At 48.4% G+C, this 26,152-nt stretch overlaps 1 protein-coding gene across 1 annotated transcript; it reads right to left on the minus strand.

Moving 5' to 3' along the window:
* Positions 1–669: 669 nt before the first annotated feature.
* Positions 670–26,148, minus strand: LOC107193852 (histone deacetylase 4). The gene is given in 19 exon segments (XM_015583368.1): positions 670–1,971; positions 2,043–2,182; positions 2,370–2,472; positions 2,474–2,916; positions 3,112–3,458; positions 3,694–3,966; positions 4,077–4,589; positions 4,850–5,219; positions 5,320–5,460; positions 5,567–5,667; positions 6,120–6,257; positions 7,015–7,124; positions 7,380–7,462; positions 8,100–8,225; positions 8,354–8,458; positions 8,640–8,803; positions 9,548–9,607; positions 23,434–23,567; positions 25,854–26,148. Coding segments are annotated over 18 exon segments (3,324 nt in total). The 5' UTR covers positions 23,477–23,567; positions 25,854–26,148; the 3' UTR covers positions 670–1,907.
* Between the last annotated feature and the right edge of the window lie 4 nt (positions 26,149–26,152).

The raw sequence follows: 26,152 nt of genomic DNA on the forward strand, positions 1-26,152 counted from the left end.
GTGTGTAACACAATGACTATACCTTTTATTTAAAGTTACTTTACGAGGTACATTTATATACATAAAAAATGTATGATTAATACGTTTAAGCTTACGCATTATAGACATTCGTACACGTGCAATAACGTAATTATAACATTTGTTTATCTTCAACTTTAGTTTCGTATTCTGGTTTCGATGCGAGTCAATGAATATACATCTAACTGTATCGACTTACTACGAACGATACCGGAATGTTGTAAGTTTCTTTGCTCGAAACTGATAAAACTCTCACAAATTATCAACAATTTCTAAACGACCGTCGTACGCGAACGGAACAAGTCGCAACGAATAGTTTGGTTGAGTCGAGTCGAAAGTACGTGAACGCGCGAATCAATGCGACGAATACGGGGGAACCGGATGATCGAAGAAAACGGAGAAGGAAACTGAAGCAATGATTGAATCGTGAACCGACGAGAAAAATGCAACGGCGTCGCCTGAACGGGAATCGAGAATAGCGATGGATTAGAAATAATCCTTGTCTACTTTGACAGCACGTTGGACGCCCTGCGAATGAGATTAAAAGATGGGGATGGTGAGAGAAGAAAGAAATATACAAATCGCAGGATCGTCGGAGATTAACCTCGCGACACGAGTCGACCAAAAAATTGCTTCGCGCTTGATATTTTCATAATTTTTGGTAAAAACACGAGACAATACACGGCGAACACTTGAGATTCTTACGGCCACACAAGCGTATCGATGCGCACACACTCCTTGTACTAAAATTCCCGTACACGGTGTCTTGTTTATCGCGCCACGCGTAATCTACGAAACTTTTTATTCACGTAAGTATATCCCACATACGTTATTTGCGACGTAAGAATTTGCGGAACTCGCTTGTCGATCGATCGACTTGTTTTACGTGATTTTGTGTTTTCGTAAAATGCACAACACAAAAATAAATGCTCTTCTATTTCAATTACACATCCGTCGTGCCCCCTCCCAATCCTCTTTCTCACACTCTCTCGCTCGTTCTCATTCACACACACACACACACACACACACACCCACCCACACATATGTATGCACGCGCATCATTTTCCCCGTTTTCGCGTGCACATATATCATTAATTAAACATAATTCATTAAATTTCTTCATTTGTTTTTACAAAATATCACAAAAATCACACCAGCCTTTGTTCGCGATTAAAACAACCAAATTTCGCTACTCTGTTCGACGGAAATAGAATCGCTGTATTCCCAATGATACTAAGATATCGTTTCTTGCATTTTCTTCCATTTCTCGGCTTTTACTATACGGTTGGCTTTCCCTTATCCTTACGGCTCGAGACTGGAGACGGCGTTATTATCCAGTGCAACGGGAAAGAAAGCTATCAAGATCCATAACACTACTGTCTTTTAAACGGATTTAGTTGACGATGCGGTCTGCAACGAGCGAAAAGCAATCTCGTATTTGCCGTTGATTCGTCGGGGGCTGTTGGAGAAGCATGCGCTCTCAGGCAAAAATAATTTAACAGGCTTTTCATCGGGCACCGTTTCACCGTCATTGGTGTTTCGGGATGAGCGAACTAACGGAGGTCTACCAGAGTAGTTCTTCTTGCTTCTCGAGATTCATCGAAAGCGTGTTCCGCCTAGCGAAAAGATTCGAACGCGGGGGGTCTGGTTCGTCTTGAGGGTTCGAAAAAGCGGATCGGAACCGGTAGACGAGCGCAGCAACGAGGGTACGATAAATTCGAAAGGAATCGAAAGGAATCGAAAGGAATCGAAAGGCCGAACCTGGTCGCGTACAGGGAGAACACCGGTGAGCGGAGAGACGTGGAAAAGCTCGGTAACATCGCGAGGATTTAAGCCGTTGACTGTACCGTGGCACTAGCTGCTTCTCGAAAACGATCGGTCACACGCTTTCATTTGCCGTCGTCTTGTTCCATGGGCTCCTCGGAAACTTGGCGGGAATGTTCCGGGGTAGTTCTGAAAAATCACCGATAATAGCAGGTACGTGTGTGTGTTTGTCGGTCGGTGTTAAATCCATAGAGGCTTACGTTAAATTAGTAGGCTGCTGCATCGAGAGAGAGGCCATCGCAGAGACAGTCTCCGTTTCGTCGCGTTCCTTTTGGCCGGCTTCGATCGCGCTCATTGGTATCGTATGAGCATTCAGCTTGACACAAGGCCAGTGTGATATCTGTATATTTATAAGAGATGACCGATTTTCAGTCGAGTAATACAACGGATCGTGCGAGTGGGAAGGAGAACAGCAGCATCGGTGGTGGAGGAGGTGAGCGACGGAAAATTATCAGAAGAATATTCGAATGAACCGAAGAAGGAAACGGTATGATAAAGCGGTGCCGGGTGTAGACGAACGATCGTACCTGGACGGCGATAGTTTTTTGTAGCGTGTCGATCGCGTTTTGACAAGGAATCCTGGTCAGTTCCTCTTCCCGAAGTTGGGTAGGCTCGTCACCGAGCAGAGAATTCCTGCGCGGAATCGCAGATTGCGGCCAAATCGTAGCCACCCTCGAGAGCGAGAACAACCTTGCCGTCCGCTAGCCCGAGCAATTGTTGCGTCATCTTTCCAAAACAGGCAGGACTAACCTTGTAGCCGCCGAGAGGGGCGGGATGACCGACGGCCGCGTCGAAGCCCGCCGAGACGAGCACGATGCTCGGATCGAACGCTTTCGCGATCGGCATGACGACCGTTCGGAAAGCAGCGAGATACTCGGCATCACCCATAGGCGGATCCAAGCCGCCGGACCAAGCCACGTTTATGTTATATCCTAGTCCCTCGCCGGCACCACACTCGGTCGATCCACCGGTTCCAGGAAAGAAATTACCTTCGTCGTGCCTGTGTATCGAGAGGTACAAGACTCGCGGATCGTCGTAGAACATCTGTTGCGTTCCGTTCCCATGGTGGACGTCCTAAGATTGAGAGAGAGAGAGAGAAACAAAAAAAGCGGGCCGCGGTATTGTAAGTATCTATATGGGCATGTGTATTTTGATCGTGATTCGGTTGGTTCGGACTCGACCGTTCTCGAGGGACTGGGTTTCGCGTCCCACGTCCCCCGTGGCCAGGAACGCGCTTGTCACTACCAAATGGAGGGAAGCGAGCCTTACCCAATCCAAAATCATGATTTTCCGAACGTCGAGCTTTTGTTGGAGCAACCGCGCGGCGATAGCGACCGAATTGAAGAAGCAGAATCCCATAGCTTGATTGGTTTCAGCGTGATGTCCCGGAGGTCGTACCACGGCGAAGCCGTTCTTAATGTCGCCCATGGCGGTTTTGAAAGCCAGATCAACCACGCAGCCTACGGCCATTCTGGCGGCCGGCGCGGTATTCAGTTCGTTCCACGTCGTGTCGGAATCGACGCCCACTCCGCCGCAAGGCAATCGGACGAAACTCTTGATCGGTAGCTGAGAGAGCTTCGAGACGTCCAACTTTTGCCGATTCATCGGATTCGTCCCTGCGCGAAGCACATTTTATTCTGTGTCGTCCGTGCGACACAAATGCGAGCAACTCGAGCGGTGCGAAAGAATCGAAGTGGGACGGTACCGACGTTCGAGGGACGAGAGACGAGAGAAACGTTAGGGATGTGATGGACGAGGAACGAGGGACGAGGGATATTCCGTTAAACAAGTAGGAAAGAATAGGAAGTCAGGAGCAAGTCCGACGACGAGGTTCGCGAACGAACAACTCACCAAAGAGAAGAGCGTGCGCCTCGCTGTGACACGTCTGGATCTCTTCGAGCGTCGCCTTGCGGGATCTGATCCGATCGCATCTCTGAAGCAACCCAGTCTCCGAGAGCCGAGCCCAAACGCTCTGCAATCTACCCCCGTGTTCGGGATGACCACGTACAGTTTCCCCGCAAACGCACGCGTGCTTCAGCATCAGCGGATCGTACGCCAAGCCCGTGGTGGGTCGATGGGAGGAAGTTCGCGAGAACAATTCGCCAGCTCCGGTTCCTTGAGGACCTGCGTGCGTGAAAAAAGTTCATTCATCCGTCGCGGGTTGGACGGTCGAAGGAGACGGGGTACCACAACAGCACGCCCTTGTCGCGTTCATAATTGCGCGTTCGGCTTACCCAGATGGACCAACGGACTCGAGAGCGCTCTGGACAACGGTCTGGCGCACGACTGACTGCTCCTACTGCCACCCTGAACCCCAGCTCCGCCCCCGCCCCCGCCGCCGCTTCCGCTTCCTCCCCCGTTTCCCCCACTGTAGGCCGTCGACGACTCGTTCGAGACTTGCAGCGTGTGCCTCATCATTAGATCCCTTTGCTGCTGTAGAAATTGCTCGCGATCCCGCTGTTGCTTGGAAATTTCGCTCTCTTCCGACAGATCTTTTTTCCCGCCTGTCAGATCTATTACTTCGGATTCTTCGGTCTCCGGCGCCTCGTCCAGCTGGTTCGCCTGACCGCGAGATCCGACTCGCGTCAATACAGTTTGACGTATCTGTTGCTTCAGGTAATTGTGCGCTTGCTGCTGGTCGTGCAGCTGTTTCTCTGCCAGGTACTCCTCGTAATGGGTTTGCGGTGTAATCATGCCGCCCTGCAGCATCGGGTGACCCAACGGCAACGGAGCGGACTGCGTTCTGCCTACGGAAACGAAACGGGAAAAGGATGCGCGCCGCGTGAGAAAAGTCCCAGAGAGATTTCTAGGAGAAAACTTAGTTTGCGGCGCGCGACCGTGCCCGTCGACACTCGCGGCGCCAAGGACCATAATATCGAGCACGTTTTGGAGCACGTATTCGGCGTTCGAGGGCGAAAAACAAGAATCGTGTCCAGGCGCCCGGTATCGAACACTTGCGAGCCGCGCTCTAAATAACTGGCTTCCAGCAAACAAAGAGAGAACATACTACCTAAAGGCCGGTGACCAGCCTTTTGCAGTCTCGCATGAGCGACTTGCGCATCCGTGATCGGTGACGTGGGCGTCACTGCCGCCGCTGCTGCCGCGGCCGCGGCCGCTGCCGCCGCCGCCGCCGCCGCCGCCGCAGCACCGTGATACACCGCGGCGTTTGAATGTTGCCTGTTCGTTACCGCCTGGTGCTCCAAATTTTGCATCTGTTTGTGTACGTAGCCGGAACTGGGCGCTTCCCCCTCTATCACCGTCAACGAAGGATAAAACGGCAATGTACCTGGGAGCATTTGACCGGTGAGCGATCCTAGTCTCGCTGTGAACGCAGCCCGTACTTCCGCCTCCGAGACGGTCGCCAATTTTGTGCCGGTCTAGGGGCCCCACAAAGAAAACGATACTTTGTCAATATCGTCCAACGATCTTGTGACTGTGACTCTCTGATCGGTGCTCGAGAACGTGAATATTACACACCGTGTTAGTTCCGGACGGGACGTGAGGTCTACCCAGTGATATATTTGGCATAGACGGTGAACTGAATAGTGAAAGATCCGAGAGGCTGCCTTGCTGGCTACCGCTTGTAAGAGGTCCACCGTAAGCAGTATTTTCGGTTTCCTGGAAAACACGAAAGGAACAGGAATGAAATCACGCGAAAACGACGCGTGACTCGTGGGGGTTCTTAACTTTCTTTCACGCGTCCCCTTCTATTGGCTGTACTCACTTCCTGTATCGCCGACGCGTTGCCTCCTGCAGTTGGACTAGCTTGAGAATTACCGACGGTCGGCGGCGAGTTAGGCCCCGACTCTGGGTTGCTGCTAGAATCTGAAAAAAGTTCGATGAGCGAGCGGCCACGTGGATATCGAGGAGTGCCTATGTAAAGTACTCCACGTGCGAGATAAAAACTCGAAAGAGCAAACTCGGATTTTCATTTTGTCCTCTTCTTCTCTTTTTTTCTCTTTCGAGCTTGGTCGCGGGAAGATGCGTTTCGTAGTTTCGCTGGACGAAGTGCGGTACACGACCGTTTAATACCCGACGCGAAACTAAGGCGAGACGCAGCAACCCTTTTAGCGATAATCTCGTGGGAAATGTTAATAATCGATAACGTTTCTCGTCGACATGCTGTTACTGGACACTGGCAGAAAGGCGAAAAATCAACGATCGATTAATCGAAAACACGGGTGCAAATAACCGTTTCCTAATGCTCACACGCAGGAAGTAGTGTCGGTAATTCGACGATCGATTGAAACTCGATTAAGCTCGATCGCAGAACGTACTTGCTAGCAGTGATTTCCGTTTGAGGTGCGACAGCAGGCGATCCTTCCGACGTGCCATCAGGGGCGAGTTTCTCGACGCAGCCATGTTCCTCTCCACGCGTTGCTTTAGTCGCACCTTCAGCAGATTCGGCTCCGAGGCTGGCCAATTTTAGCCAGGGTTAGTTGTTGTTGGTCGTCATCGTAACGAACCGGAGTGTAAAACGGTTGTGACAGATGCGGGGACACAATTAGGGGGAACAGAGACCGAAGGGGAAAGAGACCGGAAACCCGGGAGCGTGTCCTGGGATCGAGAGGCGAAAGAAACACGCAGACCGGAGCGGAAACGAAAAGATATGAACGGCAAGAACATAGGAAAATGTTAGAGACGAGACGGGACGAAATAAAACTTCAGGTGACAACAGACACCTTAGCGACAAGCAAGCGGACAGCCGACGTTTCGCGCGTTTCAGATTAACCGAAGTCACACAAACGACACGCGGAGTGACGCGGCGACGTCGTGCTTTCGCTCTTGCTCGTTCACCACGAACGATCATTCCTCGGAAAGCAGTTTTCACGAGGGCTAAACGTTCGCGGGTAATGCGTCTCGAAGATCAATATTGAACAGGAGGCGATCACGAATTTCTCAGGCAAGATCTCATTGGATCGCAAAAACCATGCTTTAGTAGGCATTCTACCGTACATAGGCACACGTACAGAAAGAGAACTAACGAAAGAAAGAAAGAATAAAAAAAAGAAGGGCGAAGAAAGAGTGGAGAGGAGATACTGGAAGGAAGCAAGGAACGAAGGTATGGACAGAAAGAAAGAGAGAGAGACTACTTTTTACCAAGTATGCGAATCACACTCGACACCACGGAATATTTCGTATGCGTGTATGCGTCTTCACGCGTGTACATACCAGTTTTTCGAAGAGGAAAATCGTCGGCGAACTTTTCCTGGAACATCTGCGGCATTCGATAGGGATGCGAGGAATTCACGGTACCCGACGATTCCGATTGCGCTTGCAACCTATCGAAAAATTGTTCGCTTTCTGTTCAGTTCTGCGTACCTATCGTACAGTGGCGACCGAGCAGTCGAAAACGATTCGAAATCGCTCGACCAGGGCTCGATCCCTCTAGTACACACTCCTATGCGTTCGACTCCTAGCGGATTTCCGAGAGACGAACCAAGGCGACGCGTAACGAGACGTGTACTCGAGGGAAATCGACAACTGAGAGGAGAAGAATCCGGGAACAAGATTCATCAACCTCGAGAAAATCTCACCAGCTCCTGTATCCAGGTGTGACAGGTACGGCCCCATTTGCTGCCGCGGCGGCCTCCCTTTGCTTCTTGTTCACGAGGAAACTCTGAAATCGTAAAAAGTCGTAAGGAATAGGTTCCAAGAAGATACCTACACGCGTGCAACGTGCCTGTCTCTTTTTCTGTGTTACATGGGAACATTCCGAAACCGAAAGTTTTGACTTTTAACGAAACTTCGCATGATTGTAGTAGAGTGGGATGAATCTTTTATGGTCTACGAAACATTTGCTACGCTGCGCGTTATTCTTGAGATGGAATAATTTTGTTTGTTAATTTGCATAGAAAAATATTTCAGTTTACTCTACATTCATTCGAAATTTTGTTAAAAATCGGAATTTTTGGGTTGGGAGAATGTTCCTTCGTGAGCCGAGAAACGAGCCGTCACTCACCTACCCTCTGTGACCGTACAATACAGCAACGTGAGCATGCCTGGCATGTTTATTCGCAACGGTAACTTGATCGATGCATCGAATTTTTCTCTTTGTTTTCTTCCTTTTCCGATGCACGATGCACGATGCACGATGCACGATGCACGATACACGATACAAACCGCCTGGTTTTCCCCCGAGTATACAATAACTAGCGTCGCGTCGTTCAGTCCTCGGACGTAAATCGAATTGAACCGCGTCGCGTGGCTACCATCGACTCGAGACGATCGAACACCCCCGCGCGACATTAAAGTACCTGAAGCCGTTGCTTGACCTCGGTCGAGGCGATCGCGCTGTGGTCGTGCTTGTCCTTCTTTCGTAGAGCTTCAAGCCTCTCCTTCTCTCTTCGTTGTTCCTCCAGTTGTTTCTGCTGCTCCCAGAGCTACGGATGATAAAACGAGTTGGTAAAGTAAGAGAACTGTGTAAAGGCTACACGTAAAAAAGGAAAATAAAAAGAAAAAAGGAACCGAGGTGGATGAAAGCGGAGGTGAACGTATATCATAGGTTTACCTTCAACTCGTGCATTTGCTGCTCGTGCAACTCAGCCAGTTGTCGCTCTTGCGCTTGATACTGTTGTCGCAGAATCTGTTGCTGAAGCTGATGATGCTGTTGCAACTGAGAAGAAAAACGCGTACATTTTTTAGTTGAAGTGAAAAATGAAATAAAGTGAGAGATAAATAGCGATTTTATGGGAAAAAAGATAGAAGAAGAAAAAGGAGATGGCGGATAGAATGGCGGAAATGGAGGTGGAGAAAAAGCGACGAACTACGCAAAAACGATCTCGAGGATACGTTACCTCTAGTATCTTTTGCTGGAGCGCGTGACCGTGAAGAGTGGCTGTTGGATCGCTGGAGGTGGTGTGATACGCGCTGGTTGTCAAGGTGGCCGTTGCACCGCCAACTCCGCCGACCAAATCCCGCGGTCTAGACATAGGTGAGCCCGGCGTGTCCCTGGCCATTTCTGCGCATACATAACCACCGATTGCTCGAGTTCCGCTCTCCTTCCCGCCCCCTCTCTTGCTCTCATTTTCTCTCGCGCAAATGTCGCGATTACCCTCGAAATGCATCGAACAACGTCGCAGAAGATGACACGACCGCGAAAAGTGCAACAGTCTCGTTGACGATCTTTATCTTTGATCCGTCGCTCGAGTTCTCGATAGCGCGGTTATTTTTAGAAGCTTCTCGCGCGGGAACAACGCGCACCTACCTTATCTATCCTTTTTTTCGCGTGTAAATAATATCCGAAAAATTGCAACGCAACGATCAAACTGTTACCCCCCGACGACCCGTGTGTTGTTGGATCGTTCTTGCGAGAATCGAGACAAAAGGAACAGGGATAAGACAAGGCTGAGAATGAGAATAGGACGCGGGTGTAGGGGTGGACTGGACCGTCGTTGAAAGGAAAGGAAACTGAAATAGCGAAAATAGCGAAAATAGCGAAAATAGCGAAAATAGCGAAAATAGCGAACACACGATCGATAGTTTTGGGATAGACACGGTTCTGATCGACTGGAACAGACAAAAAGTCTGCACGCAATGGCGTGTGCCGACGTCGGGACGGAGTTGGTATACTCGGATGGAAGAATTCCTGTGAAACCGAAAGAAATTCCGCCGATTGTTACGCGATCGGTCAGAGGTTTTCCTGATTGGAAGTGTTGCTAAACAAATTCAATCGGTTCATCTACAGTTTCCTCGTTCTACTTACCCTTTTGCGGCAAATGACTAAACGCGGACGCGATCTCGACACTTCTATAGCCCACGTCTTCTGAAACAGAACAGAGAATCGGTTCAGCGATTCAATTTCTAAACGACTCTCTCCTTCGTTTCCATCGACAGCGATTGCACGGAATCGAGGCAACGTTCGGTAAGATAATGACGACGACGACGACGACGACGACGACAATGTCGATGATCGAGTGTACGAACGGACGAGTAATAGCTACAACGGGCGGAATGCCGTCGTGGTAACCACGCGATTAGGATCACGGAAACGTACTTTCGCATCGGATTGCGTCGAATCGAAATGGGAAAAATGGAGCAAGAATGGTTGGCCGACGGTCGCGATTGCGATATAACCGACGAACGTCGAGTTAGCGAGCGAGGAGAGGTCACTGCACGCTGCATTCCTCCGAGTCAAGTCCAAGGTTAATCGAAGGAGGGCCGTTCTCCAATGCGCGTGCTTTGCTCTCTTCTGTTTTTTTCAGCGGTCCGCCGTTACCGCGTACCGGGAAACTTCCGATTCGGCAGTGTCATAGGGATCGGGTACTCTTGCGACTAGATTTTCTAGCGCAATCAAAATCGAAAAATACTCGAGATGCGACAAGCAACTCATGTGTGTCATCGCGAAACGCGCGAATATCTGCAAAAACACAACACACGAAACACCGAAAAATCCTATCGTTAACATCGGCGTGTAGTCGCACTGTTTGTCGAGAAAATGCGGTAACAAGAGGTTGCCGCGCGTCGAGTTTCAAGTTGAAACTTTCAACTCGTCGCGTCGGTTCGCAACCTACTACATATGTATATGTTGTCGGCTGTGAGCAAAGAAGACAATTAAAGGCCACATTGATTAAAGTAATTGTCAGAAAAACGCGTTGCCCGGATGTATGCATTTAAACCTCGTCTGGTTATCAATTACGTTAAAATTTAATATCGCGCCAGTGCGTATCACCTTTTTCTCTTTCTCTCTTTCATTCTTTCACACTTTCTCCCTTTCTTTGTGTCCTTCTCCTTCCAACTTTTTTTTCACCTCGTCCTCGATCCTCGATCACAATCTGCGCTCGACGTTCCTCTTCCAACGTAGCTACCCCGAGACGGTGCATTGTGGACAAAACTGACACCATAACATTCGAACCGAACGAAATCGTTTTCTATTAAAAGAGCTAACGCTCGGGTGATACACTGTGTACAAGTCGAACACGAATTGCATCGGAAAAACGATAGAACAGCGTACGGCGTATTCTCGTACGTGTATATGTGTGCTGCCCCGTACATCGTTATTATTAGCGGACGAATGTCGGTGTGTAGGCCAAGCGAATCGTTGCACTGATCGCTAGTGGGGAACGAAAAATCTATCGTTGGTAAGCGTTCGTCGTATTATAGGATCGTTTCTTTCTTCTTTATAATTCGAACGGTTATCATCGGTATAACGCGTGCTTTCGATAACGCTACTCTCAACTAGGATTCATGCCAAACGAACTAGCGGTTTCGCTCTGTTTTCCTGTCTGGCTGCCTGCTTGCCAGACTGCCAATTGCTTTGTGAGAACGTAACGAATCATCGAAAAACTGATTTTGCGTTGGATCGCTAGGTATAGACTCGCATGCTCGGCGAGGAGCTTCACCAACTTTTGTATTTCGGGGTAGAGGAGAAGCAGGAGAAAACAAGGAAAGAGGGGAAAGATGGCGGAGGAGGAGAAAGGAGGACGGATAGAAGGAGGGAGAGAGAGAGAGAGAGAGAGAGAGAAAATGGCGAGTGTTTCAGCAAAGAGAAGTCGATGAAACTTTTTACTCGTGTTCCTGGCCGGTGGCCGACTAGCTAAGATTAGACGAACGCTCGCTATATATAGGATGACATTTATATACGCGCCTACTAAACGCGGCGAACGTACACGCGCTTTGGTTTCTCTCACCCTCTCGCCGCTCTCCATGCCTTTCTCTAGTTTTCTTTCGTACGCGATGATACAGGCTCGGGGCCAGATTCGATGATTCTAGGAGACGCATTATCCACATGGTCGAGACACGCATACACGCGTTTCGACGGCAGTGGAACGGAAACGGTGTCTTCCGCGACACGAACGATACACCGGCACGATAGCGTTTCCGATACTCAAATTCTATCCGACTGGTGCACACGTGCACAATTTCAACGACAGACTTTTAGTATTTACCTTTCCTTCCTTAACCATCGCGCCACGAGTTTACAGTGGGTAGAGGAAAGAGATACAGGTTAACAACACCAAATCGCTACTTGACCGTCCGCACGCGTTCTAAATTAATTCCGTGACTCCATTTATCATAAGTGGCGCGAATGATTCCAGTGACGTTTATCGTAGCTAGTTTTTCTTTTCTTTCCCGTGTTGAACTCGAAAACAGCGGTCGATCGTCGAAAGTACTATATGTATACCTATCATTTTCGGAGCATCGAATCGGTCGTGTACTCTACTCGGGGCCTAGAATTTAGCAACGAATCGGAAACTCTGCTGCCAGCAGAAGCAACAAGAACGAAAGTAGTAACGCCGCGCCGGTTGTTTATAACTCGCAATTCGCAATGACCACGACCATGAGTATTTCGTGCGCGCACTTTCGACCCATTGCGTCTGCTCTTCCTGTGCAAACAGTTCCTTTTCCATTCGTTTTGAACGCATCTCGAACTCGTTACGGAACCGGTTCCATACATGCCTTTCGTCGATCGCTCGTCGTTTCACGCGAATGCTACGATTCTTTTTTCATTTTCTTCTTGCTCGTCGAAACCAAAAAAAAATAAACGTACAACCGGTTGCACCGTCAAATTGTTAGCCAATGTACGCTGTGAGCCGCATACCACGAATTTTCCATTGAATTTCCTAATACGCGAATTCAACCGAGGAAAGGAACGAAAGCGAAAGCATGTACGAAAGCGCGGGAGGCCGGGATAACACGATGTCAGATGATCGATCGATGCGAGAGGTTAACAAGTCGTCGTCGTCGTCGTCGTCGTCGTCGTCGTCTCTGGAACTCGCAGCTAAGAACAACAGGTGTCCGTTGCTGCATTGGAAATCATTTTCCGGTTGACACGCATAAAGCTCACAGTGTGGCTGTTTTCCTCGACTAGACGACCGACAACCGAGACGAGACGAGACGAGACGAGACGAGACGAGACGAGACGAGACGAGACGAGACGAGACGAGACGAGACGAGACGAGACGAGACGGTACGAGACGGTACGATACGGAACGGAATGAAAAGAGACGAGAATAGCGCACTCCGGTCGTTGCGAAAGAGTGCCCATTCAGGAAGAATAAAAATGATGAGGCAAAGAATGAGCAGATGCTTTTCGAGCAAGTGGAATATTATATGAAATATTGTCGTTGGTAGACTCGTGATACGTGAAAACATTCGGAAACTGGTATAACAAAAATCAGGAAGAATGGGCAACGGAGCCCACGGAAGTGCAGAAGTAAACGTAAAACGATAAGAAGGGCAGAAGGGATTTATTGTTTGCATATGCACCTTTTTCGCCAGCAAATACAGTCACCCTCATTTTAAGCGTCGCGGCAATAACGCTCCAGCGCACACCTTCTCCAAACGAGTCACCAAACACGACCACTGCACACCACGCCACCACCACTACCACCACTAAGCACCAGTGAATTTCCCCTGGATCGGCGAACGCAAAAAGCGATCTTTAAGCCAGGTTCCGCGCGATAAAACGAAGAAAATTTCACTACTCAATCGGTCGATGCTACATCGTGTCGCGCGAGTGTAGTCGTCGCAACGCATGCAGCGATCTGAAACCGATTCGCGCGCGTGTACCACGGATATTGAAAAGATACTGCGCGTGACCCGTGCTACCGCCTCTTTCGCGATTCTCTCGCATTCTGGTGTTGTCGCGCGCGATAACAGCGCCCTGCTTCGCGAGCCTCGCGAATCTCGGTTATTTATAGCGACCCGGTGTATTGTTGCGTCCACGGTCTCTCCACCTCCACCTCCACCACCACCTCCACCACCACCCTACGACGGTACACTTCTGTCTTTTTTTTGTTTTTCTCTTGCGCGTATCCAACAGCGTAATCGTATGGCCGCATCTCTCGCCATCTCTTCTTTTCGCCAGCTACGCTTTATCTAGGTACAACTACCTCCTTTGTTTTTCAACATCATCTTCCCTGTCTTCGTATTCGTTACTGGTTCTTCTTCTTTTTCTTACTATTATTACTATTATTACTATTATTACTGTTACTACTACTATTATTATTATTATTATTACGCGTCTTCTTTTTTCCGATTTTGTCGATACCGATTACATAGGTGGCTTTGTACTTCATCTTTCCGCTTTCGCAATCTGTCATCGTCGTCATTCGGGTGTCTTCACTAGCGTAACTTGGACTCACCCGCGTGCTTTTTTATATTCTCGTATCTACGCTCCCCCTTGACAGATTTTGTTTTTCAACGTTTCACGACAGCAGGTGTTTGCGAAAGAAAGCAAAAGGATTGCTGGTTTGTTCTTGGTTCGTGAGACGGTTCTAATTCTGTCTCGCAGTTCCGGAAATTCGTGAGTCGGAATGTTCGCGGCTGCTCCGGAAATTGGACCGTCGCTCTGGGCAACCGGTCATCACCAATCGGTGTCGTTTGTCTTTTAATTCGCCGAAAAAGCAGCGTTAATCGATACGCGCGTCGCGATCGTCCTGTCGCGCCGGACGTAGATTGTATTTATCTCGCGCGGGCCTCTCCAATATCCGATCGAGTCGCATAGCCTCGCATAGTCTCGCTTACACAATCGAGTAACGTGAAGTTAGCCCGTGAAAATCCTTTTATTCGGCTTTCCCCGCGGACATTTACAATGTACCAGCTTGTATCGTCGTTGAAAATGCGAAAAGCCTTGAAGTAAATGCATCGTGGTCGATGGGGCAGAGAGACGTCTAATGTGGCCGAAAGACTCGACCAGGTGGTTTCCGTCGACCGGTTGCCCGGTCTGGGTTAAGTACACCGCGAGAATCGCACCGACGACTCCATTGAGCAAACTTTTCCAAAACGACGACAGTTTCGGTCGGATCGATACCGCAAGACCTCGTCTCTGCCGCCACCTACTAATCCGTTCCTCGTGCACCAATCTTTCTTTCATTTCCTATCCCTTCTCTTCCCTTCCCTTCGGTACCGAAAGCTTCCGACCGAGCGGGTCACGAGAAAGCCACTTTCCGAAAATAGGAAGCAAGGTCACCCCTTCTCGACCCATTCCCTTCCTCCCTCTCTCCTTCTAGACCCCGGACACCGAGCCTGTATCGATCGAACAACGAACGATGGCCGAACCGTTCGTTCGTTCGAGTTACACGGAAACGTCGTCGAGACGCGACGTTTACTCTTACCGACTACCATCGAATATACGCCAACCACCGTTGACAAACTCTATATTGAAAACTATCATCGAAAGTCTGCTTTTCTCTCGCCGACGAACGAAATTGGAACGAAATTGGAACGAAATTGGAACGAAATTGGAACGAAATTGGAACGAAATTGTACCACCTGTCGCGTCCGCTCCAACCTTGTCGCAACGGCAATGCGATGATCGTAAACGGAAAAAAAGGGAGGATGCGAAACCGATCGCGACAAGTAGACAAATTCTATGAACCTATGTCGGTGTAAAGATTTTTCCGAGATACGGGGCGTAACCGGTAGCGCTCAGTTCTCGTGACTCTAATCCATCCAGGGTCTCTCGTCACTTCCGTCTATTTATAGACGACCGCTCGATATGATGTACCAGCGCTATTTTTAGCGGCTTACTTAGCTACCCTGCCCTTTCACCCCTTCGACACAGCATTCACGAACACTGGAATTGAAATGAAATTCGTTTCGTTGAAAAAAATCGAGAATCCAGAGTCCAGAGGATTCAGCGACGATCGTGATTCGCCACAATTGTCAGCGACAGTCGTGTCAATCCCACCAATTCCCATCTACGGTTTTCCTTTGTCTTCTACAATAACGGTCTAATCGTGCGACACACCTGAGAACCAACGTCTATTTCCGTATTCGGTCGCGTAACTCCGTTTAATTGTGTGTCCGTGCAATTATACTGTCGACCGGTATCATCCTCTTGAAATAGCTGAATCGATACGAACGTCCGTGGGTTCACGATGTTCTGCTAAAGTTACCACCACGATTAGGTACTCCATTCGATTTTTCGACTGAAACGGAATTGATTGGAATTAATTGGAAGATGATTGGAAGATGTCGAGTGACCCATGAAATCGTTTCAGCGTGTTTCCGTGGTAAGGAACGAAGACTGGGCAGAGAGGGAGCGAAATTTACTTCGTAGGTGGTCGCTTGGTAATGCGCTGCTGTGCCGTGCTAGGACAAAAATAGCGACGAACCCGTTCGAAAATATCGACTGCTAAAAATACGAGCAAAAATAAACGTCTACACGTGCAAAAACACGCATTAATATTCGCCCGTATATTCAACGTCCATATTTTCGTGTTACCAGAGAAAAGAACCCTCCGCCATGCCATACCACGTTGAACACTATCGAAAAAAAGTGAACGACAAAACGAAAGAGGACGAAGAAAAGATATCGCAAGGTTAAAGCATTACACGAGTAAAACAAGTAGGTACAACACGTCAGGTATGTATTGGCGCCATCACACACCGATAGAGTACGCAGCAGCGCCTTCACTGACCAATTGGAAACGAAAGCGACAGTAACGGCGACGTCGATGATGACGATAATGACGCTGATGATGGTGGTATTGGTGGTGGTGGTGGTGGTGGTGGTGGTGGTGGTGGGGGTAGTGATGACGGGGCGGTGACCGAAAAATAAGAGAAAAATGACGGTACGCGGAGAAGCTGTTGCAAGAGGACCAGTAAATTGCCACCAGGACTGTTACGAATCTGAGATGTTACATGTAAATACACGATGTTGTTGGGCTACTGGTGTCAGCAGAAACTTTAGGAACTAATTCTACATGCCAAAACGAAAATCAAGGATGACGAAATCATATTGGAAACTTTATTTTCAAGTTTATTGTTTATTGAATCAACGGGATAAATCCCACTGTGTACATAAATATATAATGAGCTGAAAGGAAAGAGAAGCCGCAAACGTATAGATAAAGCGTATATGTATATGTCTAAAAGGTGTATACAAAAAGGCAGACGTGTCGCATAGTAATTAAGAGTTAACAATTCAGGCCAAGAACGCCCTAGACCGGGTATCTGCGACTTATGTGTGCTTTTTTTCAAGTGTCGCAAAAAGATAGTCTAGGCTCGAGTACAGATGTAACACATCACTTTACTGGCTAGGAGGTAAACGCGTATTTTTTTTCGTAGGACGCCAGTATATGTGCCGGCACTGTCGTGCCCTACGCTTACACCATTGTACCGCAGGTTGCCTGATTTCAGGCGTTTCTGGCCCGAATTTGAAACCGTTAATAACTTTCAAAACGACGCCTCCAATAGAATTTCGTCACTTTTGATTTTCGTGTTACTTTCACACGCAGAATCATCCCTTAAAGTTTCCGATACCACCACCAGTAGCCGAACAGTCTGTACAATCTTTGTACAGACGCGCGTAAGGCACACGGCGTTATCGACGAGAAATAGATACATACGTACATAGATACATGAATATATATTCGGTCGTTGATCGGCGTTGATTAACGAATCAATGCGGTGATAACGGTCGAGTCGAACATCGATCCGTGTTCAGTTCGTTGCGAACTCGTGCTCAAAAAGTAGGTACATACATTTAGCCTACGTGTACGAGAACAGCGCTGACTGGGGATTATCCTCGGTAAAGAGGAAAACAAGTGAAAGAGAAGGGTGGGTTTTCCGTCTCAAGGAAGAATAGAAGAAGGAAAAGGGGCACGAGGGACGAAAAATAGAACCGATACTTGGCCGGTGGAGTTTACTTAGGGCTTACGGGGTGACCTTTGCGCGATACAACACTGTCTACTTTAACGACTGCCAGCTATTAGGCTAGGTTAGCGGCTCTACTTGTTCTCATTGTCTCCCATCGGTTGGATGTCAGGATCGTTTACGAATCTGGGTTATGTTTACCAGCCCATCTCCCACCTCTACGATCACCTCTAATTCGTATGTGCCTTCTGCGAGATCTGCGCGTGCACGAGTTTGCCGACTCCCACGCGATCTCGATCGCACGGAACGACCCCCTTTCTTGACCTCTCTCGCAAAACAAGAGCTACGATTCGCGATTACCATTGGACTCGCGTAACTTTTTCGCCGAAACAGAGATTTCCGATCGATGAGATAACACCCCCGTTCTCGAGATCCTTTGGGAAACGACAAAATCGAGGAAGGAACTCTCGGAAGAAGACAGAAGACGATCGCTCACGTTTCTCGTGACCGCGAAAATTGATCTGGGAACGAGGCGCAAACCATCGTTCGCGTAGCAACCAACCGACGCGATAAAAATAGAAATAGCAGCGGCGATCGATCGACCGACGCGTTCTTTTCCGTCGCACTGTTTAGCCGATGAAAAAGATTTAGCAGGCGATCGCGAGTTGCGCAGCACGACCGTTTGGCTGACAACGGGGAATGAAATTGGAACCATGTCATCAACTGTGATACCGTTGATGGGCTTACGCGACGAATCAATTCCTGATTCAGTCACGATTATCGATTACCGATTACCGATTACCGATTACCGATTACCGATTACCGATTACCAATTGCATTACGCGTCAACGAAACAAACGGCATTCGACCAACGGAGAACGGAGAAGCGAGAGACACCCACACCACAAAATCGGACCATGTTACGATGCGACAAAATTAGCACGGGCACAATACGCGATCCCGCCTTCGCTCGGAAAAATAGATTTGGCAAGCCACCAAAAGCCGGGCTTTGAATAGAGCTGAAATGTATGGATCTTCGTGGTCTTTTGCGTTCCACCCCACAATTTCCCATCGTGGGCGAAAGCGTCCTTTTCGAGTGTGTCGCAGAGACGATGGCGATCCGACCCGAACGAACCTCGAACGAATCCCCGAACCAGCTCGACATCGCGAGAACGCATCCTCGCGAATTCGAGCATCGAAGCCAGAATACCGTTCTAGCACCTTTAGGGAACGGCAGACTGGGAGAAAATAAATGGAACCGATGAAAATAAACTCTGCGGTCCTATTTCATGCGCACGACTGATCGACGCGAACGCAGTCACGTGTATCTCTACCTCTACCATGTACAACTTGCAATCGCGAGGCAACTCGATGAAAAACACACATACGAATATCATTGTTAGAATACCATGGGCAAGTTCCGGAAAATACGCGTTGACGAATCGTCGACGATGTTCGACGGAACAAAACAAGAACGTTACGTAAATGAAAACGGTCGATGCTGCTATGGGAACATTCTAGTATGTATGTATGTTGCGGGAGTCGCGGCGAATGGGTCGCTGCTGGATCATAACGAGAACGCGCGCGAACAACGCGCACGGGACAAACAACACCCGTGCTATAGCATGAGTAAGTAATCCAGCGCGTATTCTTCCGTGTTGCACGGACCCGGGACACGAACACGAGGGGAATACGTTTACATGCACGTGCACGGACGTACATGCAGTACATACGTCCATTTGGGTATAATTTCTCGATTTCCGCTAAAGGTATGATACACTTTTTAACGTCAATTGCGATGCTCTGCCCGGCTCGATTTCCAGCAAACCAGTGATAAAGATTGAAAAAGAAAAAAAAAGAAGAAAGCGCATCGATTAACGCGATTAATTCTTGTTACGCGTCTATCGTCGAAGCTCATAAGATCGCATAATAACGATCACGGCACATATACGAATACGTTTCGTTTCGTTTCATTTCATTTCGTTTCATTTCGTTTCATTTCGTTTCATTTCGTTTCATTTCGTTTCATTTCGTTTCATTTCGTTTCATTTCGTTTCATTTCTTTTCATTTCGTTTCATTTCTTTTCGTGTCGTGACGTTCCGTTCCGTTCCGTTCCGTTCCGTGTTTCGTGTCCCGTCTCACAATCGAGAAACTTAATCCGTCGATAAGAGATTTTTGGTCAACGATAGCACGAGCCGAGAGGGAGTAGTGTCTTTCGCGGGTTGGCGGATCGATAGGTCGGTAGCTATTATTGGACAAGTCCGGTGGTCACGACGATTATCGTTCGAAACGTTATCGTTCCTCCTTCGTTATTCTCGTCCTTGACGTTACCATTAACGCGGTGGTCATCCTCGAAGCTAATTCGCGTGGAATGCAATTTGACCGGAAAACCGTGACAAGCTCGACCGAAGTCATTCGAAGAAACGGAAAACTCGGCCATTGGAAGAAGACACGCGTTTTTCGTTATCGATCCGTATGTCCGTACTGTCAGTGTCGTTGTCCCGTACTCCTCCGAAGAACGGAGCACGAGGCGGCGACGGCAGTGGCGGCAAGAATGGGTTCGTACGCGCAAGAAAGAAACGGCTCCTCGTCCGATTCCGACGCAAGCTCGCCAATATGCGCGCATGCATAATGCCAAGCATAACCGAGCAGTTTATTTATAACGTCGCGGAAATACACACGACGCCTTTATTGTAAAATGTTGTGTAACGCTGGTTGCGTGTTATGTAACTGAGAGAGAAGCTACGTTCGCGAAACAACTAATCGGTTTCAATATTCATGCATGCATGCATGCATGTGTGTACGTACGTAAGTATGTACGTTTCAACGTTCTTAAGACGAGAAATAATCGCGATTTATGTTTATACATGACCGTATGATTCAAAGTATCCAAGCCCAGTCTGGGTTAGAAGACGTTCCAATAGGTCTGACAATAAAGGTGTACCAGTCTAGGTATTTTTCACGCGAATGCTACGAAGTTTCTTAGTCACTTGGAACACTAAAACGGAAATGGACACGATAAAGAAACACGCATAGGAAGGAAACGCAACGAGTGGAGAGTGAAGAGGCCGGGAATGAAAGAACGAAGCGAAGTAAACTAATTGTCAGCGAAAAATCGTATTCGTTCGTTTGTTCGTTCGATCATCCTATCGTCTACTATTCTTCGTAACGAGTTTCGATTCGACGAAGAAACAATGTCGACGATCGCGCGAGGAAATCGAGCTCTTTCAATGTCGTGTCGTAAATTTCATCGGAAGATTCGATTCGTTCCGGTGGAGCTGGATAAAGTTGCCGGCCGACAAGAATCACAGTCAAAGTCGGATCGGGGGAAAACGAGAAAACCGTACCTTGGCATGATTGCGGGAATAATCGGCGGTTGCGGAGGAGCGGTTCTCTACTTTCTGGATGAATCGGTGAAAGCGGCCGGACCCAGGATTTCACTGCCGAGCTACCCCTGGGTGTTTGACCGTCATATCAAGTCGTTCGATCACGCGGCTCTAAGAAGGGGATGGCAAATTTATCGAACAGTGTGCTACGCTTGTCACAGTCTCCGATTCGTCCGGTTCCTGGATCTGGTGAACATGACGCACACCAAACAAGAGGCACAGGCTATCGCGAACAAGTTCGAGGTTGCGCGATTCGAGAACTCGTCGCCCCGACTTGCTGCTCGATTCGTTAATCGAACGCAACCGTATGATTTCAGAACAGGTGGAGGACGGTCCCGACGAGGAGGGTAATTATTACATGAGGCCCGCGAAATTGACCGACACGGTCCCGTTACCGTTTCCGACCGAAGAAGCCGCCAGGGCCGCCAACTCTGGCACGTATCCACCGGATCTGACGTACATAGTTCTCGCCAAAAAGAATGGCACCAATTATCTGTTTTCCTTGCTAACGGGATGGATGGAGCCACCGGCGGGTGTCCATTTAGGCAACGGACAACACTTTAACGCGTATTTCCCTGGTGGTGTCACCGCGATGTCGCCAGTACGTTGCGACTTGATACTACATCTTTATCCTTCTGCTCCTTTGTCGTCGTCGTCGTCGTCGTCGTCGTCGTCGTCGCCCATTGCCATTCCAACTTCTTCTCCCGTATCTTATTTTTCCATCTGTTGCAGATGCTTTACGAAGGTATCATCGAATACGAGGACGGTACACCGGCAACCGAATCGCAAATGGTAAAAGACGTGGTGGAATTTCTTTCGTGGACTGCCTCGCCTGAACACGACTCACGAAAGATCGTCATGATGAGAGCTATAGGAGTATCGATTGTGATGTTACTCGCGTTCAGCAACATCCACAGACGTCATACCTCGCACGTGAGAAGCCGTCGGATAGTTCATGTACCGAGGCGTAGCTGCTGAATCAGAGGATCGGGTAAGAGGGACGACGCGATACGCTAACGATTCGACGAGTTATCGAACAATGCCGTTTCGTTCGAGAACAATCTGACGAATGTTCGCGCAGAATAAATCGATCGATCGATCGATTTAGCTAGATTGCTAGCACATTCAGCTCGAGAGCAACATGTGTCGCCGATAATCGTTTCGCAACGCACGGCCTTGACGATGCCTGTATACCCGATCGGGCCGTCCGTCTAAAAATAGAAACCTCGAACGCGTGGTAGTACACGGACCGACGACGACGTATCGCGACACAACACGACGACAGGACAATGACAATGACAATGACAATGACAATGACAATGACAATGACAATGACGATGACGACGATGACGACGATGACGACGACGACGACGACGACGATAACGACGACGACGACGACGCGAACAAACGCTGCACCTCATCGTCCCGCGCGCTGTGTTCAGCTGAGCTGCGCTGCACCTAACACTGCATTGCGTTCTCCGTTGAACCGTGATGTCTGGCGACTCCCCTCCTAACTCCTGACTGTCTTCAGATTCGAGACGAGAAACAACCGATGACGGAGCGCGCGCGGATTACGAATTACAAATGGCAACGATCGGTGATCAATCATCTATTTCGGCCGGAAAGATCCATTGAATTTTGCTATTTATTTTTACCTGTTCGTCCATCATCGTCTCTCGCTCCTACTAACCCCCCCCCCTTCGGTCTTACGCGCTTTCACCTTCTATCGCGCTTTGTCTCTCCCGTCCACGAGCTCGCACGATCTGATCGGTAAATCGTTTCACATTCGAAATAGCGCATGTTGTCCAACATAATAATCCGATCCCGCGAACAAGCAAGAAATTTTACGTCTCGCTCATTGTATACGCGCGGATAGATATCCGTCCTTTTCGCATTGTTACCTTTCTTCTCTCATAGATATGCATAGCGTCGAATTGCGTAGACGTTACGTCGACGATCTATACGCTCTTAACAAGACGACTCGACGCTCACTGGCAACAAGTACGATCGTGGTAGAGAAGGGGTGGCACGTATCGAAAATATATACGAAACTGGATGAATGAAACCTCTGCGTTGACGTCGAGAGCGCGCCAACAATTCCTCGATCGGTCGTAAGACGAAAGCCGGTGAACTGCTGACTCCCGAACGATCGGACGCCGTTGACGGCTCGATCCTCCGTTGTGGCAAACGCAACGAATCCAGATGAACCAAAGAGAAGGCGAAAAATGCCAAAGACGTGCGGAAATAAATACCAATAGTTTGGGTGTGAATTCGAAATCATTGAGTCGCAGACGAAAGAAAAAATAGAGAAGGATGTGTAGATGTCTGGAAAATTACTCGTGGGCCACTATAAACGGAAAAATCAAGACTGTCCGAGGGATGAATTATTTTTACACTGTTCATCCTTTCCTTGATTCCCATATTCCACGCGAGCGAACAGGTATCGTCGAATCTCTATTCCGAGACGTGATTGAATCGATCCAATTAGAGTAGACGCGTTTCGAAAATTTTCGGAACGAGAACGAGAGCAAGAACAAGAACGTGAACGTGATCGCGAACGTGACCGCGACCGCGAATTCTTACAAAACTGTGCTCGCCGTCGATTCGTTCGCAAACACGACGACGCTATTAAAAGAAATATACACGATGTGGAGGACTTACCCGTGGTTGCAACGGCGCTCGCTCGCGGTTGCTCGCTGGACATTCTGTTTCATCCAACATCCACCGTACCCTGCATTTACCATCAACGCCTCGACTTTGTAATACTCTTCTTTGTTCGTGTCATGCGTCTTTCTCTGAAACGCAAATGGTTAAGCTCTTTATTTGATGTAACTTCGAACATTCGTGGCGAAGTAGAACCGTGGAATCGAACGAAACAGGTCAAACGCGGAAGTCGAACCTTGTCCGTGACGCGCAATCGTCCCGCGCGTCTTTTTGGCACCAACTATCGACAGAAACATCGCGCGCGCACTCAGTTATACGTATATTTATTTACTCCCGCGATGGCTGTGAACGCGTGGAAATAAAGAACTAGACAGGAAACTGAGAGAATCTTACGATATTTCTTTTTCTATCTCTACATTTTTCATTCTATTCCCGAGTAGAAGTCGTCGGTCAAAAGTTTATTAGCGTGGTTACATGAACATTATAAACACGATGGCATGCTTATATTTTCATCTTCGGTCATACTTGTACAATAACTACAAATGGATACAACGCGACGTTTCGTTCACTTTTCAAAAATAGATTATTGGTCGTTGTGGACGTGGCGAGCTGCTCGCCCGGCAGAAAAGTGGGAAGAGCCAGAGAGCGGTCGTGTCTGCTCTTTCGACGATGGATGGGATTTTCCCGACCTATTTTCTGCTCGACACAGTTTCGCGTCCCATCGACTACTCGCGTATCCTAAGAATTACATTTATCGCGTTTACTCAAATCTCGTCGCTTGACCGCTATCACTTACAATTATATACGTTTTGCAGCATGAACGGAGAAGATCGACCGTCACATGCCCCATACGGTTCAAGATGGTTAATTAAGTAAATAATAAACGTCGGTATACAAGCTATATGTATGTATACACTGATCGTTGGTTGGGTGGTTGGTTGGTTCACGCACAAACTCGCAACACGATTCTCTCTTTGACTACGTACTCTCGGTGTGCGTCGAACGCAGCCGAACTGAACCGAATCGAGCCGAAACGGAATTTGAACTTTATTTCAAATTCGTGTTCGTGTCGACGATCTGTCACGCAAAATATCGATAATGAACATCCATGCCCGCGGGTTTCACATCGAAATAGAACTACTTTACTTGATTAAACCGCGCGCCGTAAATCAAACTGCTGTTTCGACGAACCAGGTATCATCATCGGAAGGAGAAACGCGTTCCTTAAAAATCGCTCGCTATGCGGCAAAACGATACACCTTCTTTTATGAACTCGAGCCATGAAAACACGAATATCATTTACATAACAACAACTGATAAAACTGCACGGGTAAGAGGGTATTGCCACTTGGTGGTATCGGTTCTTCGACCTGGAAGAGGAACTATCGGAAAACGGGGAAACAAGTTAAAAAATGAGCTGTGGCATCGTTGTGTCAAAGATTGAGATTCGAATTCCGACGACACCAGCGTGTGTATTCGTTCGATAACAACGAAAAGATGGTAACGGTGATAGTGGCGGTGGTGGTGGCTCTGTCTAAAACCGCAGTAGCTGTAGCGTTAACGAATCGAAGGTGGTCACGCGTCGTCGTTCAATCTACCGAAATGGATTATGGAATTTTATACCCGTTTGATCTGAACCCAATATGAAATTCTAAGAAGCAGAGAAGCTGTCAAGTATTCGTACATAACGTCCACGATCGTTATGCCCGTTGTCCCTTTAATTCGCGAACTTATTTAGCTCGAGTCTGATCTCGCGACACGTGGCAAAAATGCGACGCGCAACCAGATTCGTGAACTGTGTTTCTTGAAAGAGCAACAAAGAGGAACGGAACGCGGGCAACGAGAAAAGGGAGTAGAACAGAGAGGAAGGAGAGGAGAGGAGAGGAGGGCGGGGCGAAGAGAGGAGAGGAGAGGAGAGGAGAGGAGAGGAGAGGAGAGGAGAGGAGAAGAGAGGAGAGAAAAGAAAAGAGAAGCGAAGTGAAGAGGAGAACAGAGGACAGGAGAGAGGAGAGAAGAAAGAGGAGAAGAGGAAAGAAATGGTCTGGAGTGGAACGCAGTCGGGGAAGCAACGAATAGGAGGGCCAGCGATGGTCGGTACCACGCAAATCCACTAATACCGAGAGACTCACTGGTAACGCTGCCACACCTTTGCAAAATACGTATGTACGTCGACCTTTCCACAACAGTTTGCTGTATACCTTCTCTCCTGGTACGGAAACACTTGGGGACGACACGACGCGTAAAAAAGAAGAACAGTCGGATAGCAGGGGACACTCGCGATACGCCTTAGACAGAGCGTATATGCATGCTATGTACACACACGAGAAACATAAAAACAATGCGATCGAGCTGCTACCTTGACGCGATTCTACCAACTATAACAATCCGTCCCATGATTGCCAGACGCATTTCGTTACCTTGGTAGCGCGCATGCGTTTCCAAACACGAGGGGAACGCGTAAATCAGTTACAACGGCACGACGCAATGACGCTTCGATGCTTCACAATACTCGTCGATTATCAACCGAATCGCGTAAACTGTCTACGAAACTTTTTACGACTCCGAGCAAACGTTTCGTCACTTCTCGCGTCGCCACTTCGACGTAGCTACGCAGCTATGCGACCAGCTATCCTCTAACCTACAATCCAGCGATTCGCGTCAGGCTTGCCAACTACCGACTGGTGTACCTCAAACGACCTCGGCCGACGAAGATCCC

The sequence above is a fragment of the Dufourea novaeangliae genome, unplaced genomic scaffold, assembly GCF_001272555.1.
Source record: "Dufourea novaeangliae isolate 0120121106 unplaced genomic scaffold, ASM127255v1 scaffold30, whole genome shotgun sequence".
In the NCBI taxonomy this organism is placed as follows: domain Eukaryota; kingdom Metazoa; phylum Arthropoda; class Insecta; order Hymenoptera; family Halictidae; genus Dufourea; species Dufourea novaeangliae.